At 39.5% G+C, this 20,381-nt stretch overlaps 1 protein-coding gene across 2 annotated transcripts in view; it reads left to right on the top strand.

The window, feature by feature from the left end:
• esrrgb (estrogen-related receptor gamma b) overlaps positions 1–16,428 on the top strand; it is a 36,302-nt gene extending 19,874 nt beyond the window's left edge. For both annotated transcript variants that reach the window (XM_067482933.1, XM_067482932.1), the window contains exons 4-7: positions 2,207–2,317; positions 2,510–2,671; positions 8,957–9,226; positions 11,777–16,428. In XM_067482933.1, coding sequence (XP_067339034.1) covers positions 2,207–2,317; positions 2,510–2,671; positions 8,957–9,226; positions 11,777–12,021 — 788 coding nt within the window. In that variant the 3' untranslated portion in view covers positions 12,022–16,428. The remainder of the gene's footprint in view (positions 1–2,206; positions 2,318–2,509; positions 2,672–8,956; positions 9,227–11,776) is intronic.
• The last annotated feature ends 3,953 nt before the right edge of the window (positions 16,429–20,381 follow it).

Here is a 20,381-nt window from a genome sequence, read left to right as displayed (position 1 = left end):
CGTTTTTTCACACGTGTGTATACACACACACACACACAAACAAACATATATATATATATATATATATATATATATATATATATATATACACATTAAGGCTAGACTGTCAGCCAGTATCTTTGTGCCCCAGCCTGTATCTCTCATCACATACTGCACTGTTCTGCAACAACTTACCAAGTTCATGCTATCCAGCTCACACCACACATTCCCCACACTCTTTTACCCCATAACCTCACCCCCTGCATCAATTTTTTGGCTGCCAGACTTTATGAAGGTCTAGCAACCATAAAAAATGGATCTGGATGCTTTTAAGATGATCTGTGTAACCGCCTGGCCCCCATGTCACACGTTCTTTCACAAACCAGACTCTTTTGGACTCGATTGTCTTGAAGCATGAAAGTTGCTGCGGTTTTGGGCCACCCCTCTCCATCCGCCCTCCCCGGCCTTCTAAAAGGGGCCTCATCCAGCTGTCTTGTTGTGGTCAGATTCTCAGTACTGTGCCGTATCACATGGGGAGGGGATAATCCTGCTCTGGCTGGGACAGGCAGGGCTGTCAGGGAGGAGATGTACACCCGATGCTGGACAGAAAAAGAGACAGAAAGAAGAGTGAGAGGAAGGGATGTGGCGGAAAATGTATACATCCAACCAAAAATAGCAGTTTGTTTTGTCTTATTCCCTATTCTGCCCATTCTTCAGCATTATCTAACTTCTTTCTCTCCTTCTCTGTCATTCTCTCTGCCCTCCCGCCTTGAGTCTCTGTCGTTTGCAGTGCCGCTAAGCTGTAAACTGAAACTGGTTAGCACTGAGCTCTTAATTCTTGTCAGCGTCTATTAATTATGGGCCAGTTGGATGCTCCAGTTCAAACAGCCCCCGCAGATCTTGGAATTGTAACTCCGGCTGTTTGGTCACTTGTCGCTTGTCGCAGCCACATGACCCTGCAGCCCACAGCAGGGAAACCAGTGTGTTTGTGTGTGTGTGTGTCTCCTTTTCTCTGTAAGGATCGGGGTAGATGTCGGGGCCAAAAGCAGCAACAATTCCTTGTTACTTAGTCTTACAGGTCCATCATGAACAAATTTAGCACATTCACTTACTTAATGTGCTGTATTTTGGTATCATACAAGCATATTGTTGTGAAAGCCTTTAAGTAGAGAAAAGCCACTGAAATGATTTAATATCTGGAGAACATGTGCACTGTTTCCTGAAGCACAATTTATAATTTTAAATTCAGCTTTACCAAAATGAATGGTAAAAACAACTACTGAAGCTCCATCTATTGAAAACCCAGTTCCTAGCTGCCTAACTGACTAATTAAAACCGCATCCACATGTGTTCAAAGAACAAGAAGTCTATTTGCAAGCCTTATTGATTACTTTAAGGCGTACAAATGGAAAGCTGTGTTAGGAGAGGGGCTCTCGATTTAGCTTCAATCTGCCAGGCATAAAATGATCTCACAGTGTTTGCTGGGAAGAATGAGCTCCCTCTGGGCACGGTGGGTAATTAGGTTAGTGGATAGTCAGTGTCAGGAAATTGAAAGACCATCCTAATCGGATTCTTTTGTTTCCAGGGGAATCAAAGGAATTTATATGAGTCACTGGGAAATCTCACACGACTCAATTCCACTTGACCATGTAAAATCTGTTTGCTCTCCCTCTATGCTCAAACAAGTTTTAATACACAACTTTAAATCCAGCGCATGAGGTGCATCTGATGTGGCCGGTGTCCTCTGAGATGGTTTTCAAGATAATCCCAGATAGGTCATGTTTGTATACTAACCAAATACTTACACTCTTCCATCTGTGGCAGAGAGGTTTTGAACAGACCTGCTTTTCAGTCAAAAGGTTAATAATATATGAATAAAACTCTGCAGCCAACGATACTAGTGTACATATACTAACCGGACAAAATTATTATACCTCCTTAATGTACTTACTGTACAGTACATAGCAGGCGATGTGTTAAGAGCATAGTCAGTTTGAGGAATACACCAAGATTAAAACTTTTAAGAGACATTTATGACTCAGAAATATGTATTTAGAGATATGATAAATACAAGAAATGTTAATATAATTAACAGTAGTCATTCTCACTGAAGGAGGTTTTGCTAAAGATAAAAAAAACAACCAGCAAAGTGAACGTTGGCTTAAATGAATTGTACACTTTGCTGCATCTCTTCAAAGTTTTATTTTTTTCATTTCTTTTTTTACAGGAGTTCGTCTGGACCGGGTGAGAGGGGGGAGACAGAAGTACAAACGAAGGTTGGACGCAGAGAACGGCGCCTACCTCGGCCTCACTATCCCCCCACCTGCAAAAAAGCCGCGTGAGTCACATGTTTGGTCTTCTGTCTCACACAGTAAAATGTTCAGAGAGGATTTGGACTACTGCAATTAGATTGTTGTTATATATTGTGTTTCCTTGAAGAATACTGTATGTGCACAGTGACATTTTGTAAATGTATAGATGCTGTTCCTCTCTTTTTCTCCATATCTGCGTCCACTGCCCTCACTCTCAGTGACAAAGATTGTTTCCCATCTGTTGGTGGTGGAGCCAGAGAAGATCTATGCCATGCCTGACCCCACCATGCCCGACGGAGACATCAAGGCCCTGACCACGCTGTGCGACCTGGCAGACCGCGAGTTGGTGGTCATCATCGGCTGGGCCAAACATATCCCAGGTAGAGAGAAAAAACTGCTAGTTTTTCTGAACACATATGTTTCTTGATTTCACACGTCAACATAGCCAGGTGTGTAAATATGTTTTCCATAAAGCCATTAAAGTGGTTTAAAAAGAATCAACAGGTGAAAACGATTGACAACAGATTAATCTGACCAGCTGATTTGGTTCCTAAAATTCCAAAATGATTTCTAATTACTTAAAATTCCTTGCTACAGTAACTGGATTAATGAAAGGCAAGTGCATTACAGTGTCAGTAAAGCAAGAAAGTTGTTCTTTAATATGCTGAAACGATACATTGTGAGATTACTGAAGTAGTTCACTGATTGTTGCACATACTTAAACCCCCCCACACTCACACACATTCATGCACACACACAGGATAATTAACATCTGCTACTCGTCGGCACCTAAGGGAGAAGCTAGTCCCATATTCTAAAATCTAATCAATAAAGAGCAGCTGAAACCTTTGATTTGACTGGGCGGGGTGGGAGAGTCTGGGGTATGGGATCCGCCCCTATGTCAATGAATTCCATTTCAATCCCAGACTTAAAGAAAGCAATCCTCTTACGTACATAAGGAGACACCACAGGGCCTGAGTGAATTTCATTTATTTATTTATTTATTTATTTAGGGAAATATTGCAGATATCCTCAGTCTTTGTTTATGAATTCTTAAGACTTGTGCAGATGTTCTTAGATCTTATTTTCCCTTTTTTTCTCTATCAATGGAAACAGAAACACACATAAGCTTGTGTGTTAAAAGTACCAAATAGATGCATCTATGTGATCTAACCAATTAACTTACATTATGTTCAATGTTATAATTGTTAAGTAGCCAATTAAACCCATTAACACGGGCAGTGTTAAATATATTTTTAAAGTGTTTCTAATTGTGTTTTCCTTAACAACAGTATATTAACTGATTTGCTGATATTAACAGCAAATCATCACGTAAAGGAGCTAGAATCTAGATTTCCCCCCATACAAACACAACAGTCAAAGCATTTTCCATTTCCCTGCTATCACAGAAGTAACAAAGTAATCTGGTCTGTCTGAGTTAGCTTGAATGAGTAATTCATCATCAAATTTGCATTTGACAGTTTAATTAATGCAGTTTGGGTTGGATGATGATGTTGATCCCAAACCTACCTCAGGAACCCAGGGGAGCAGTGTAGTCTGATGAGGAGATTAGACTGTTGAGGGAGGCTGGGGTACAAGACTGGGGCGCTCACCAGTTTGGAGTTCACACTTAGACAAAAGAAACATGACTGATCCAAACACACGGTTTTACCTCTGACCTCTTTTTCATGAAGCATCTCGAGAACAAGAAAGGAGCTTACCTTTTTTTTTAATTCAGGTATGTTTTGGGGGTAAGAGGGCAAATAGGGCAACTACAATCAAATTCTTCAATTTACTCATTGCCGCAGGGACGCAGAAATAAATTCAAGAAATCATATTTTTGGACCTCAATCTCTGTTACATTTTCTATGTATAACTATTGATTTTGTACTCTATGAAGATCTACATCCAGCACTGACAAAGTTATTAAAGAAGCATGTGACACTCTTGGGACATTTTACCCAGGGCCATCGGGTCGGCGTGCCATCAAGTAACGATTAAGACAAAAGGGGTCCCTACAGTTTAACAGTCCAGTCCCACCATTACACTCATAGCCCAGTGCGCAAATGGCCTTAATGATGAGGTAATAAGAGTCATTACTGCACATCCTTCCATTAACGTAAAAGTTCTTCAACATCCAGATGTGGAGAAACAACATTCAATAGGTTTTTCTCCTACATGTGCTAAATATTCATGGTCAATAACCTAGTGTATAATTTGTCCCAAATATAACATAAACTGATGTTAATATATGTTTGTCTCTGTAGGAGACACGGTTGATAATGGTTGAATTGCTTTAACTTATCTCTGCACATTCACTGATGGGATGTTACACACTTAAACACACATCTGTCAGGAGGTCAGAGGTGACCACTTATTTGTGCAGCTGTTAACACACACACACACAGAAACACACACACACAACATCTCAGACAACTCCACACAATGTAGATGTAGCTTTATGTTTCGAAGCAACGGTATTCAGCACCCTCTGAAATTTAAAGTTCGGTCACTTCAAAGCATCACTTATTTTCCTCTGATATTTTTCATTTCTTTCCGTCTACCACACAAATTCCCTGTCTCTCTCTCTACCATCATATCTTTCACACACACTCTCTGGCTTCACTGTTCTCTTGCTCCCCTGACTAACCCCCCTCCCCCCCCCCCCTCTTTTACTCCTCCTGCTCATATAAGGCCCTCTAGTCTCATTATTACCTCTGTCTTTTTATTAGGCCCATTAGGGCTCTTAGGAGGCCTGTAATGATACTAAATGAATAGAGAGTGAAGTGCTGTCTGTTTTAGACCTAGCTCTCAATGACAGCTTCAAGCTTCACTGCAAACCACTCAGTCTCTGCATTGTACTGAATGGAGATTCAATTACTTATCTGATCTGTACCTGTACTGTACTGTTGCATAGACAGAGCACTGTCCTTCTCTGCAAACAGTCACTAAAGCAGTATGGTTTTGAGTAGGCTTCCTTTCAGTCTGACCTGTAGCATACAGTAATCTGATGTTGTAGATTTAGAGTATTAAAACATCAAATTTAATTGCATGTTTGGTTCACCTTTGCTGCGCTAAAGACCCAGAATTGACTTTTGTATCCTGCACATTATTAGGTTTATGCAACCAAAAGACTTTTGTTAAGGTTTATAACAAAATTGTTCATTTGCTTAAAAGTTAAACTAAAGGCATTATATTTCATGCTCTGAGTTGCTTGTGATTTTGAATATTTATCAAAAACCATTATCTGTAACCATGATCCAGTACTATGAGCATCTAAATAATCCCTTAAAACATTTTTATCACATTTTATTAGCTTTGCACAGGTTTTCTCATTAAGTGAGCATGTAGCATAATCCAGGCAGCATTATATTTAGTTTATAAATGTATTTGCTGCTGTGAGTTAGATACAGGATATAGGTATTTTTACCTTAAATATGAATCACCCCCTTAGAAAGTTTTAACACTGAAAATAAAAGGACTATAAACTATAACCATATTACACTTAGGTGCAAAAGATTGCATTCTTTTATTTTGAAATGTCAAAAAGAGGAACTCACATTTGGCTATTATAAATGTTCTTTTATCATACGAAGTTAAAAAATGGTCAAATATTGTATTGAAATAAGATATAATACAGTAATAAAAATTACACTGGTGCAAACCTTTTCACCCCCTTGATAAACTTGGTAATCTTTAACGATTTGTAGGCAATGTGGGAATTCAGTTGGTTGGCTTTTGTCATCACAAGGAGGAAACAGCAGAGACATAGACACTTCCCACTTTGCTCAATATTGTGTCATGTTTGGTCAGCCGGCAGTAAATCAGTAGGGTGAAATATTGATATTTCATCAGGGGGAATAACCCTCCACTGCAACACTTAACTCAGCCACCTCCAGGCGACGTACCTGAAGTTCCAGGACGACCTCCGGGGAGCCAGGAAGTCACTCCATCACTTCAGTAAATTGAGTGGAAAGAAAAGAAAACACATGCTGGGAAGAAGAAAAGAGGGATAAGGAAAAGCAGACAATTGAAAGGGGAAGCAGATCTTTGACAACATGTATGAATAGATGTAGAATAGAAAAATAGATGGTGTATAGATGTAATAGTTTGTTTATTAATGCGTTTTTGCTGTTCTGTAGGAGAGGTTTGATGTACAGTATGAATCACTGGTAGTAATATTTTGTTAATTAATACAACTCCAATTTTAAAAATGTTGGGACCATGTATAAAATTTAAATAAAAACAGAATGCAATGATTTGCAAATCTCATCAATCCATATTTTATTCACAATAGACTATAAACAACATATGAGATTAAAATGAAGACATTTTACCATTTCTTGGAAAATATGAGCTTATTCTGAATTTGATGGCAGCAACACAGCAATCTCAAAAAATTAAACAGGGTGGATGGACTCTGCAGGACACAGCATTGATGGTTTTCAAAAAGAATTTCAAATTTTGATTCATCTGACCACAGAACAGTTTTCCATTTTGCCTCAGACCATTTTAAATAAACTTTGTCCCAGAGAACATGGTGATATTTCTGGATCATGTTCACATATGGCTTCTCCTTTGCATGATACAACTTTAACTAACATTTGTAAATTGTACAGTGAACTATGTTCACAGAAAGTGATTTCTGGAAGTGTTCCTGACCCCCATGTCAGTGATTTTAATGCAGTCCCACCTGAGGGCCCAAAGATCCCATGCATTCAGTTTTGACCTTCGGTCTTGTCCCTTGGCCACAGAGATTCCTCCCTATTCTCTGAATCTTTTGATGATATTATATACTGTTGGTGGTGGGATCCAAGTCTGCACAGTTTTATGTTGAGGAACATTCCTGAAATTGGTTTTACACAATTTATAAACAGTTTGTCACAGATTGGTGAACCCCTGCTCATCTTTACATTCGAGAAGCTTCTCTGCCTCTATGAAATGCTCCTTTTGTTACCCAGTCGTGTTACTGACCTGTTGCCAATTAACCTAATTAGTCAAATGCTTCACCATTTTATTTAATTTTTATTAGCAGCAATTACTTTTCCAGGATTTTGTTGCCCCTGTTCTAACTTTTATGAGATCTGCTGCTGAACTTCAATTTCAAAATGAGCAAATATTTTACAGGAGATATTAAAATGTCTCTGTCTTAACATCTGATATGTTGTTTATGTTCTATTGTAAATAAAATATGGGTTGATTTTATTTTTATTTTTTTTTAATTGTGGTTGTAATTTTAGGTCTATTGTTATTCTGTCTCATGATGGCTTTTCTAGTTTGTTTACATAGAATCATTGGTTCTGACACATTATTCTAAATACAGCTTTAGGAATTAAATCCATTAACTTTATTTCACAGTGTCTTTTAGAGATGGAGCACAAATCCATGATTTCCTGATGCAGTCTACAGTATCTAAATTCTGTGATCCCATAGTCCTCCCCTCCCCCAGTAAACGTGTACCGGATGTCCTCCATCAACTGTCTGTTTGTCAGATCTGAGGCTTGGATCGATCCCCCTTTCGCATTTGGTGGACTGATTACAATCTACTAATCAATAACACCCCCAGCTCTCTTTTCTCTCTGTCTAATTCTCTCTCTCCCCATCGTTTCTCTATTTGCTTGATAAGAACCATCAGGAGAATCTTTTTGTAAGGCAACCGGTGCCATTCCCATCCATACAAGCCCAGATTTAGGTAAACAGAGTGGTGGGTTCCAGGCCCTGGTCAATACCTCCAATCACCTTCCTATTCACCATAGATAGTGAAAGGTGTTTAGCCAGTGGTCCTTTCAGGTGTCTGTCTATTTGATGTTTGTGAATGTTAGAGGAGACAGTTGATGAGTCGACCTCGAGACCTGGATAAATTGTTACCCACAGTTCAGAAGACTGAAGACGAGCAGCGAGCCTGTGAGGTGGTATTTTTGTGCATTTGTCTAGATCAATCAAATGTCCATCATTCTAACAATGTCGTGTCCTCTTGCAATAATAATGCAATTAATTTTAAGAGCATTTCAGCATTTCATTGTGTTGATGACTAACATAACCTCATGCAATAACTTTGTTCCACAAATGTCTGGATGACATCTGAGCTTCCTTTGAACTTCTTTTTTCTTACTTATGCAACGTTATAGGAGGAATTAGCGCAAATAGTAGATATGCACATAAGTTAATTACCAAAATATGTAACTGCAGTAAAGCCCAGTATATTGGAGTTTTGCAAACTGTTTCTGTTGTTGTTGTTGTGGTTGTTGTCGTCAGCAAAATTACTGTTGATTACTCTCTTTCCTTTCTTTTTCACTTTCATAGTAAGGGAGATGGATTTGTCCTCACTAAGCTATGTCTCATGTGCTTATGTCTTGTGTGGTAGAAGGACCCACTGTTGACAGTTGATGGTTGAAGCAGCACTGGCTCAGGTTTCAAAGGCCCCCTCACTTGATTGATTTATATTCTTCCCTTAAGCCTCCACATACAGTGGCTGGCCTCTGTTTCAAGTTGAGCTTCTCTGGGGATTGTGCAGCTTTACATACACTGCCTATAAAATATATAGTGACTAGAGAAAGCAAGTTACAGAGAAGTGAGATTGATAAATGGATCTTGTGGTTTATCACGTGGGTGTACAGCAATACCTGGAAATTTAAAATAAACACAAATTCTTTTTAATCCTGCAGGTTTTTCCACTCTCTCACTGGCAGACCAGATGAGCTTACTGCAGAGTGCCTGGATGGAGATCCTGGTGCTGAGCATGGTTTTTCGCTCCCTGCCCTGTGAGGACGAGATTGTGTACGCTGAGGACTACATAGTGGACGAGGAACAGGCGAGGATCTCGGGCCTGCTGGATCTGCACGTCGCCATCCTTCCACTGGTCCGACGCTACAAGAAACTGCGCATGGAGAAGGAGGAGTTTGTCACACTCAAAGCCATTGCCCTCGCCAACTCAGGTAGAGTTAGTTTCCTGTTAACTGCAATAAGGATCTGAAAATCTTAAAGCTAGTGTTTCAAGATGAGATCTAAAAAAACGTGAGGATACAGTCTTGAGTTTAATTTCCCCCAGAGGTTAAATAGGGTCAAATACAGACACAGAGCAAAATTAATGAATAATATATTTAAATGGTCCACTTATATAGGGCTTTTATCCAAAGTTCTTGATTACCCATTCACACACACCAATGATGGCAGCTGCCATGCAACATGCTCAACTGATCCCTCGGGAGCAAGGACACTCCAACACATAGGCATTAGAGATCAGGAGTCAAACCACTGATCCTGTGGTTCGTGGACCTTTCCAACTGAGCAACAGCCGCCCTACATTTCTATTGTAACTTGCAATTTTTTCGACAATTTTTCATTTCTTTGCTCTACAACAACGAAGGTGCCTTGAGCTTGAAAGGATGTTGCGTGTCTGTGTTAATTCTGTAATAAATCAAGATACTTGGCATTTAATTAAAGCAAACAAAGAAATATAGCAAAAAATGTCAAGTGACTGTCTATATCTGGTGAGCCGATCACTTCCACAATGAAGGATACCTGATAAGAGGGGACAAAAAGGTCAGGAGAATGGTTGTTTAATGCAACATCCCCTGTATCTATCCCCATCTATACTTTCATTTGTGTGCACATACATGTGTGTGTGTCACACTGTGCTCTCAGTTCTCTCCATCTCCATAAGAGTAGCTGGCAGCACACCACAGCCGAGGGAGATATATTTAGCATTTCATTAGGAAAACAGGGGCTGTCAATAAAATGTGTTAAGTGGAGTGGAATGAGCGTTGGGGAGCGACTGGCCTCGTTTGTTCCAATGTGAAGATGCTGCGCCCATATTGACAGTTTGCTTTTCATGAGGCCGGGCCTGTCCCCCACTAATCAATGCCTGTTAGGAGTCTTTTCTCCTGCCTGACTGAAAAATGAAAAATGCTGAGCCCAGAGCTTTAGGCTTGTGATGACAAACTCTCCATGGGAAAGTAGAGAGAGGGGAGGATATATGGGAGGGGAGGGCTCCAGGGAAGGATGGGAGGGGGTGTTGATGGAAAGACAGGGATGTAAAGGTAAGGGAGAAGAGTGAGAGAAGAAGACAATAGTTGAGCAGGAGGTTCAGGGAGAGCGAGAGGGCAACTTCGGCTCGTTTGAACAGCCTAGGAGAGCTTTGGGCTCCAGGGGTCTTGTGGGTTTGACAGCTGTGGAAATTCATGGCCATTGATTTTGTAATTAGCGGAGTATCGACGGGATTGACGCCGGGCTGCTGACGGATTACATGGAAATTGCTTCTTCAAAGTTAGTTTTGCATTCCGGCCCTAACCTCTTTCAGCGCACACACATACACACACAAACGCACACATTCACACACGCTGACACACATTTGAAAATGTTTCCCTCACCTCCTCTCTCTGTTTCGCACACACATGCTCACACAGCCAAACGAGGATCAGATCAGTATTAACATGAAGGTTTCAAATGAAGAGTGCTGGAACACATGTGCGGTCCACATAGCCTAGTTAATTTCCCAAGATAGAAACGCAATTTACACAGAAGGCGACTGGTAAAAGAGACTTAATCAGTCAGTTAGGAACATAATTAGCCTTGTACTTTCCTTTTTTCTGCCTCATTTACATGTTCATACACGGTCTTACTTCACTCCACAACTTCCATGACACATAGCAGAGCTGATCTAATTCACTCACGCACTTCAATCAAGAGCCACATTTGCTTTAGCTTCAGTAATGTTCTGTTAGATTTACCAAGATGAGTTACTTTGATTCGATTATTATACTGAATTGAATTCTCATTTTGTTGTGCACAATTTTATCTATCAGGTAATGAATTGTGGATATGATGCATACACAGATTAGACCTGACATGTAAGAAATTGGCTGAAAGCAAACAACTGCTTTTCCATTAAAACTCTCTGTGGCAACTTGTCCTTTGGAGGACAGGCTTGTTTTTTTTTTCCCTAACTTGTAGACTTACACTTAGAAAGCAGTTTTTAATAAGCCTCAACTGGTTTTATTTTAGAGCCTATACATAAGGGGGCCAACTGCTCTTTCTTATGGAAATGAAGGCCATCTGCTGCCATCATTCAGCTGAATGATATCCTAGTAATGCAGCCATCTGAATTCATTAGCAGGGGGGATGTATGTGGTCCATGATACCAAAAGAAATGAATCTTTTTCTTGTTCCACTGTATATTTATACAGACCTACAGTACCGCTCCCTCTCTCTCCCTAGAGTCCTGGACATGCATAGGCATTTATTTAAGGAGCGTCATTAACCACTAACAAGAGAGAACCTCTCCCCCAAATTGTATGTTTGCAAAGATCGGGTGTAGAATTTAAAGGCAGCGGATGCTCCAGCAAAATACCAAGTTTTAGATGTAGATCTTTGTTGGATCAATTGAAAGTGTTTGCTTTTCATTTAGCACAGCTTTAAAATATGTTTTTAAAACCATTTTCTATCTTTATTCCTTCCTTCTTTCCCCGCCATACTTCTTGCTCCAGACTCCATGCACATAGAGAACATTGAGGCTGTCCAAAGGCTCCAGGATTCTCTCCACGAGGCCCTGCAGGACTTTGAGGGCTCCCAGCACCCAGAGGACCCTCGACGGGCAGGCAAGCTGCTAATGACTCTGCCTCTGCTCCGTCAGACCGCCACCAAGGCCATTCAGCACTTCTACAGCATCAAAATGCAGGGCAAAGTCCCCATGCACAAACTATTCCTGGAGATGTTAGAGGCCAAGGCTTGACATATGGGCCAGATATTTGACCGACAGCTGCATCACCCAATGCACAGCAAGGGACAGCCCATAAAAAAATCAAGGTGGTGTGCCAATTGACAATGAAGGGATGAAGTTTGGACTTCGAGTAATTTTAACGCATTTAAATTGTAATAAACGTAACGAAAAAGGAACTTGAAATGGTTTTAAAAGGGTGAATATCAACCTGACTGATGCAGGATTATGATGATGTATATATGAAGATGTTGTGTACAGAAATCAGGCAACCAAGGTCTTGTTATAACCGGAGACCCTTTGCTCTATATCACCTGAAGCTTTTGTGAATTTGTTTCTTATCTTATTTTCATCTCACAATGGAAATGTGTTAATATAAATGTCCTAAAGAACCGTACGGCTATGTAGCCACATTATGTGTTTTTGTTTCTTTATGTCATATTTTCTAATCTCAGTTGTTAAAGCAATAGTCTCTAACTGGTCGGCATATAATAGGTGTACTGTATATTGTGTGAAATTGCACTGGGCGGGGGAGGGAGGGGGGAAAATTGTTAGACATATTCTTATATTTGTCATCAAATACACTGTACCCACCACAGGTACAGCAAGATTCTCAATTTCCTCACAATATATTTACCTCGTAGTAGCTTCATTGACTCAGTGGTTGTAGTCAACTTGGTGCTTACAGAAGGACAGTGGTTGGCTGTCATCATAGTTCACAACAAGTTTGCACTAAGCGTATCTGTAAAACATGGCAATAATGGGACAGTACTACTGAGCTCTGTCTAGTAACATTGGGCCTCGGTCAGTGTTTTCTTTGCTAATAAAAACTAAAACCCTCCTCACTACACACCTATATTTTCAGTATCATACAGAATTACCAGAAACTGGATGTACTGTGAAACATACACATGATAAGCTATGTTCTGTGCAGAGAGTAACTGTATGGGTTCATAGAAAGAAAGTGTAAATACGGATAAAGGGCACGATAATACCACATATGTGCAAATTAATGCAATCTAATACACCCTTTTTTTGCAGCCCTGCAATTAATACTACCTTTGTGAGGACTGTTAAACCTCAGTTTGTGTCAGATAGGTGCTGATTAGACACTTTGGTAATTTTTTAATCTATACTTTGTGATGGTGCTGTATCAGATTGCATTATATTGTATAGGTTTTGCATTTCCTTTTTTTCAACCCTCTTTGTTTAGATTGTTATCTCAAACAACAAGTGTCACCATATTGGCATTAGCTCCAGAGGTAATCATATTAGGTCCCAATCATATTCAAGAAAGGAATCTTTAAGTCAGCTTTCTCTGGGCATTAGGCTACATTAAGATATACAATATAATATTTAACATTTTCCAAAATATTTAAAGTGGAGACAAGAAGGAGAAGACATCCGGTTTTCATGAATGGCTATGACACTATTGGGCATAGATTAGATTTGTCAATTCAGTCAACATCAACATAAAACAACATAAAACCAATGTGAGGATTGGTCACAATGAAGCCAATTAATCTTAAAAATTATTCAGTAATGAAAATAAATTCGAGTTGAAACCCTTATTGGAGATCATTTCTGCACCTTTAAGTTGATTTCCAATTTTGAAACAAGTTTTCCAAACTTAATCGGCATGAATATCCATAAACATTGGATAGAAATGTATCGACACACAACTGCCACAGGTGAAATGTGACAAAAATGTTTCCTTGAGAAACAACCTTCCCGTTGATCATTATGATGTGTCTCTGTTTCAAGGTGCCAAATTCAATTAAGATGGCAATTTTTTATAAGAGTGAGGATGGTAAGCCCCTTTGGGTTTTTTACCGTTTGGTAGTGAGTTAAGTGTTTGTGTGCAGCAATATAATGGCACTTGTGTTTTGGAGAATACATTAAATTCTATTTAAAACTTAACAATAATGTCCACTTACTCATGTCCTGTAATTTCAGATGTCTTCTAACTTATCATTAATGAAGGTGCAAATCACTCAAACTGGCACTATTTAGATATTTCTACACAAAGTGACACTCTGACACACTAAGTGACTAGCTGCCAGATTCTTATGAGAAATCAAATGGAATGATGTGAAATAGCTACAGTATCAGCATATTTCTTCCCGTCCTGATAACCTGAGCAGGTTAGATGGAAAATATTATCATAAGAATAAAACAATACGATAATAGATTAATCAGATGCTCATAGGTTTTTCTTGATACAAAGAAGCAGTTTTGTCTTTAAAGTGTCAAGTGCCATTAGCTGCTGCCCAACCAGGAAAAAATAGTAAACCAAGTGACCAGTAACTACAGATGATGCTATTGATTCACTGTAATGTAATGCATATATAATTATAACCCAATACAGTAGAGAATACAATTCCCATGATGCACCTCCACTAATGTATAACCAGCTTTTCCATCCCCCAGTTGAAATTAGTGATGTATCACCTCTGTACAGTAGCAAACCATAGCTTAGTGTCTTTAGATAATTTAAAACACTGATTATAATGCATTTTGAGCCAGTCGCTGCTGTTTCCACATTATAGGTGATATTTACACTACAGTATATTATTAATGGTAATATCATCGGGTTTCTGAATATTAAGCTATGCATCTATTTATTTTGAGCATCCCCTTAACCTAAAACAACTAAACATGACGAAACCCTCTCATCTTATATTTCTGTTAGTCTCAAAATGAGACACTGTGTGAAGTCTCAAACTACCATAACAAAGTAGTGATGTTTCATTAAGCCCCATCAGTTCATGTTGTGCTGCCTGCGTTAATGGAATTATCACATTCTGGCCTAAAACTGGATGTTCATATTACTTCTCTGTGCACTTTGAAGACTGATATCGGATTATTGTTTCTCAACTTTCCCTTCTCCTGAATTACGATAAAAAAAATAAAAGAAAAATGCTTAAACTGCTTTATTTTCAGAGGTCTAAAATGGTTCTACTACATCCAATTAATTCTAATTGTCTCCTACGCTGAAATTCTCAATAGAAATGGAGCAATTAAATTTCTGCTTTGGCTCTTCCTTGGGGACAAGAGATATTTTACTTCGGTTGATGGTAGGGAGCGTTTGTCTAAACCTTTACAGAGGCGATTTCATGGGTGTATGTAATAGTATCATAACAGTGATCACTGGGCTATGCAAGGCAAATGTGGCCACCTATGTTCCTTGTGTTGTAGAGCATCAGATTAACATTTAGTTGTGCTTTGTTTACAATGTGAACATACTGTACAGCGCTATACACTGCAAATGTATTGTGCATATTTCACTATACCATCCTGTCGCTGCTGTGCATTATATGACTATAATCGTTTGTTTAATTTGCCCCTGTAATGAATTTCTCATGGTGTTTTTGCAACTTCAAGACAAATTTAAAGCACACCTGAGTAGCTGTATAATACAAGTCACTGTGTTGAGTCAAAGGGTGATTGCTCAAGTGAGAATATTTGGTCCAAGGTGGGATATTCCCCTATTTATTATTTCCTTTTTTTTTTTTTTTTTTTTTTGTGAGTCTTTGTGTATTTTTGTTGTTGGCACAGCAGGACGTATAGCAAGTGAAATCATCTAGACCCTATACCTCAATTCATATTTTGAAAATTACACTGGGTTTGGAAGCGGGCCATGAGTTCCTCCTGGGAATCAGTGGCACAGAAATAAAGTGACATCACTGACTGGGTATTAAAAAAATGTAGATGAACCTACTGCAACTGGGGAGCACATTCCTCTGAGGAGAAAGCTGCTTATTCGCTGTTCCATTTGCGGACTTATCTTATCTCTGTGCACTCTGAGATGACGAGATTTACATAAAACACGGAGGAACCTCCCTGGCCATTCTGGTCCGCAGTGTATAAAGGACCCCACTAAGTGTGTGTACCGTAGACATGTGATTACCCAAGAGGTTTACTCTCTTCAAAAGCAATATCTTAGCAATTGTGATAGATGAATCAAGTTAAAAGGGAATTTTGGTTTATTTTAATTATGAACTTACCCTATGTTTGCTAAAGAGAAGGATAACTCTGTACACACAGTCCTGAGAATAAAAAAAATGTGGAAAATGTTGGAACTGAGAAGCAAAAAGCCAAACATAGCTGGGTTTCACTGGGCAGTACTGTTTGGCATCTTCTTGTGTTTTGTTTGTTGTGTTCATGCATACTGTACCCATGTGTAAATATATGCTTATTTTTTTTTGGAGTGAGTCAGATCTAACAGTGCACTGAATGTACAGTGACAATAAAATGACATGGTTTATGTAACTCATTGGAAATTATTTTTATTGAAAATGTGGTTTACAAACTTCAAAAATTAACCAACATAAATATGTTCTATTAATATGCTATAAGTACCATATTTACAGAGAGGGTAAACTTGTATCACCAATTTTGTCAGAATTACAAGGTAGACCATTCCCCTATTCCCCTAAGAGCATTTGCGATCTAAATGTCGTCCAAGTAAAAAAGCAACTAGGGGTAAATTTTAAATTGTGTGGGTTATAATTTTTACTCTTTTAGATTATTTCCAAAAAGTTGCAGATTTTATAGGAATGCCCTCTATAGTTAATAATACTTACGAACCATTTCCTATATGGTTCTTTTATTGTGTAAAGCTAAAGGACCAGTCTGCTGTTTTTAGCTTTTGACAAGTATACAAAGTTGTGAGATGCAAATTATTCACATACAATAATAAAACTGACACTATGCACTAGATATATATTTCATATATTTTATTTGCATTTTCAGCTAACAAATTGAAAATATGCACAGTGTTAACATCAAGGTTTTGTCGGATCAAAGTGAAACCTGTATGTAAACACACATATAGTAGATAACATTGACATTATTAATTGTAAATGTGTTTTAGTTATTCCAAATCATCTGAAAAATCTGGTGAAAACAGTTGTTGTGAACAGTGATATCAATGTCATACTTTGATTGGAGCTATCTGCTATATGTATGTTACAGAGTTACAGAGTCACTTTGCTCAGATCTCTTACAGTTAAAACGATGCCAAGAATGGCCAATTTTGTGTGTGTGTGTGTGCACGTGTGTGTGCACATGTGTGGGTTTGTTTTTGTGTGTATGTGTTTGTGTGTGTGTGTGTGCCTGTGTTTGCGTGTGTGTTTGTGTGTGCGAACGTGTGTGTGTGTGTGTGTGTGTGTGTGTGTGTGTGTGTGCATCTACATGTGTGTCTACATGGACATTTAGCAGTGCAGTGCCTTCGGGTGTAACGCATCCTCCTGCCCTGACTGTCAGTTGGTTAGCTGTCTACACAATGTCCCATTTGACCTTGTGATGGTTAAAACACTGGCAGAATGCACATCTAACACACTCTCTTCCTTTGTGGTGCAATCCTGTGGAAGTCATTTCATTTACTGGGCTTTCAACTTCAGCCAATATGGGGGTTGGGGGAGTAAGTCTGTGTTTAATCAGCCTGCCACAAATCATTCCCCTAAAAAAAATCAACTATGATGTCCAACGAAAAGACCTTTCAACAGAAGATTGAATCAAATAAATAGATGGGCTCGTCACTTTTTCATTTTTTATTTATTCCTCTCAGCACAGCTATTTCCATATTAACTTGTGGATTGCTCTGCACAATACGCCAGTATTACTAGTATTCAGTTGTGAATGTAGAGTTGCTATCCATAAGCAGTGAGGACTGCTGAGAAATAACTCAAGCTTTAACTCAAGATGATAAATAGCAAGGAGTTAGGCTCAACAACAACAACAACAACAAAAACACCTTCATGTCTTATCACTGCAGCTCCTCTCTCTTTTGTCTGTGAGTGCTCTGTTTTTAGTATTGTGGGAAGGAATTACTGCATGGCCCACTGTCCTCAGAGTAACTTTCCATCTTACAAACTATATTTTATTTTCCTTAAATCATCACCAGTTGTCGGGCCTGTCTGTACTGAAGGAGGGGCATTGACACTGTCACACACCGGTGTGTTAATCAGCCAACCTTGTTGGCTACCTCTTTCAGAAAATCTATGGTCACACTATTAGTGCAACCTTGTAATGTCACCACCGGCTTTATCTCCACTGCTGTCCACTCACACTCCGTCATTTAGTCCCTGTGAGGATTATTCAGCAGCTGAGGTGAGAGTCCACTGAGAAAATGCTGTACAGTGACAGTCATGGTTACCTAGAGTGGTGTTGTCTTAGACAATGCAACTAGGTGAAAGTGAATGAAGGAGATAGGAAACCATGAATATGCTCCCAGTGTAAATTGAAGAAGGTCATGATTTATGGCTCCCAGCTAAAACGTACGTACATGCTGAATCTACTCTTTTTTTGTCTCTCTCTCTCTCTCTCTCTCTTTCTCTCTCTCTCTCTCTCTCTCTCTCTCTCTCTCGTCTGGCTCAAGGACGGGTAAGGGTGCCTTTCTCCACAGTTCATCCCCGCAGCCGCACAGTCTGTGGCACTTTGTGATGGACAGCCCAGAGAAAGGCCAATGTTTTTCAAAATGAATTGAGCGCCATCTATAGGCAGCCCGGGTGACTGAGTGATGGAACCTCCGGAGTGCAGAGAGTGCACGATAGAAACCCGTGATTAGATCTGCATTAAAATGTTGCGCCCTACTACCTGAAATACTCCACCCACCTGCCTCATCAGCTTTTTCATCACCTCATCAGTCACGTCAGTCTTATAGTCTCCTTATACTTGGAGACTCAGACAGAGAGGGGACAGCTGTGAGTTTTCCAAAGCCTCCTAACAGCTGCAAACCCCGCATGGCATTGCATCTGTTCAAGTCTCGCAGTATTACAGTCTGTGTCTCAACTAAAGGAAGCTGCATTACAGTTCATTGAGGGGTTCTCTCTGGTCTTACCCTATTAACCAGTGAGCAGATGGAAATTATATCGCGGGGTGTTAGGCCTGAAAATTGACCTGCAAGCATCTTGCTGTCTCAGGCAGACAGCTTAAAATGGGACGATTTAAATAAGGCCACATGAGAGAAATCAGGACTGGGCTATAGATTCCAAGAGAATGAATGCCACGAAGCTTCCTCTGAATCTTTATTATTTATTTGGATGATTTATTATGTCTGGGTGCCTCTGATGTTGTAACTTTGCCTTTGCGGGGAGCCAGACGTAACAAATGGAGCGCTCATTAGCATTTGACCTCCACATTATGCTTTGTTTACCTGCCTCTCCTCACCTCTATATCTCCTCAGACAAAATCAGGGCTCTCACAGAAGGCTCTGAGTGTGACACAGTTTTGTTACTGGGCGGTAAAGGTAAGTACCACATTTGCATTGCAAGATTTCTCAAACTTGAGCATGCAGAAACAAGGAGGGGAAAAGATGCTCAGCTCCTTGGGGACATAGCCACTCCCTGACGCTGCCGTCTAGGCTCGGGAGTCTTGACAGCTGCTCAAATCCCATGAGATGATGGAGAGAAGTATGAACAAAGTTACAATAAAGCATCACTGGTGCTTCCTGCTGTGTACAGGGAAACCACTGCTGCCTGTGGTTTGGAAGCTATTCACTACTAATTGCTTATAGGCATAAAGGTCATTAAGGCCTAATACCTTGGATTTTGGACTGTGTGTATAACCAACATGCTCTTGTGCACATGTATGTCTTTTGTAGGTTGTGTAATGTGATCACACAATTTGGTTGCAGAGTCAATCAAAACACAAAACTTAACAATTCCAGGTTTGCATAAGTATACCCTACCCCAAAATAATTTTTAATATGTGCCTTTTGTTCTGTCCATCATTCAGACTATACCAATGAAGTGGAAAATACTTGATATAAACTGTGAGAGTATCAAATCAAATAAAAAATGAATTAAATGTAGCTTGAAAAACTAAAGAAAAAAATCATTACAATTGCAATTATATGCACTGTGCAATATTAACATTTCCACGTTTCATGGACAAACAGGTCATGCATACAGCATGTGTAAAGAGAATCATAAGCAACAAGTAATGGCAAATTGTCAAACAAAAATACAAAAATACACACACACACACACACGCACACACACACTATTACCAGATCGGGGGGTGTGGCAGGTAGCTGTGTCTGCTGTAGTTAATTGCGCAACGAGAAACTGTTCTCTAATTTATTTCTTGCCTGTCCATACAAGAGTGATCGTGAAACCCCATTCATTTCACAGAACACAATTTTCATATTTAATGAGCATGACTCCAATACAATTACAGTAATTAGTCAAATCTCCCTCACAGCCAGTGGAGCTCGCCACCATTATTAGAGGATCTTATTAATGATGTTGCACATGTGGTGCTCATAGGGTAATTGAGGGCATGTGTGGGTATGGGAACAGGGGTGCTGGGGACTGGAAAGCAGAGGTGGTGTCAGTCTGTTTTCTGTCTAAATTGGGGCTTCTGTTAAA

The sequence above is a fragment of the Channa argus genome, chromosome 17 (assembly GCF_033026475.1).
Source record: "Channa argus isolate prfri chromosome 17, Channa argus male v1.0, whole genome shotgun sequence".
NCBI lineage: Eukaryota > Metazoa > Chordata > Actinopteri > Anabantiformes > Channidae > Channa > Channa argus.
This window is presented reverse-complemented; position numbering and strand designations above follow the sequence as displayed.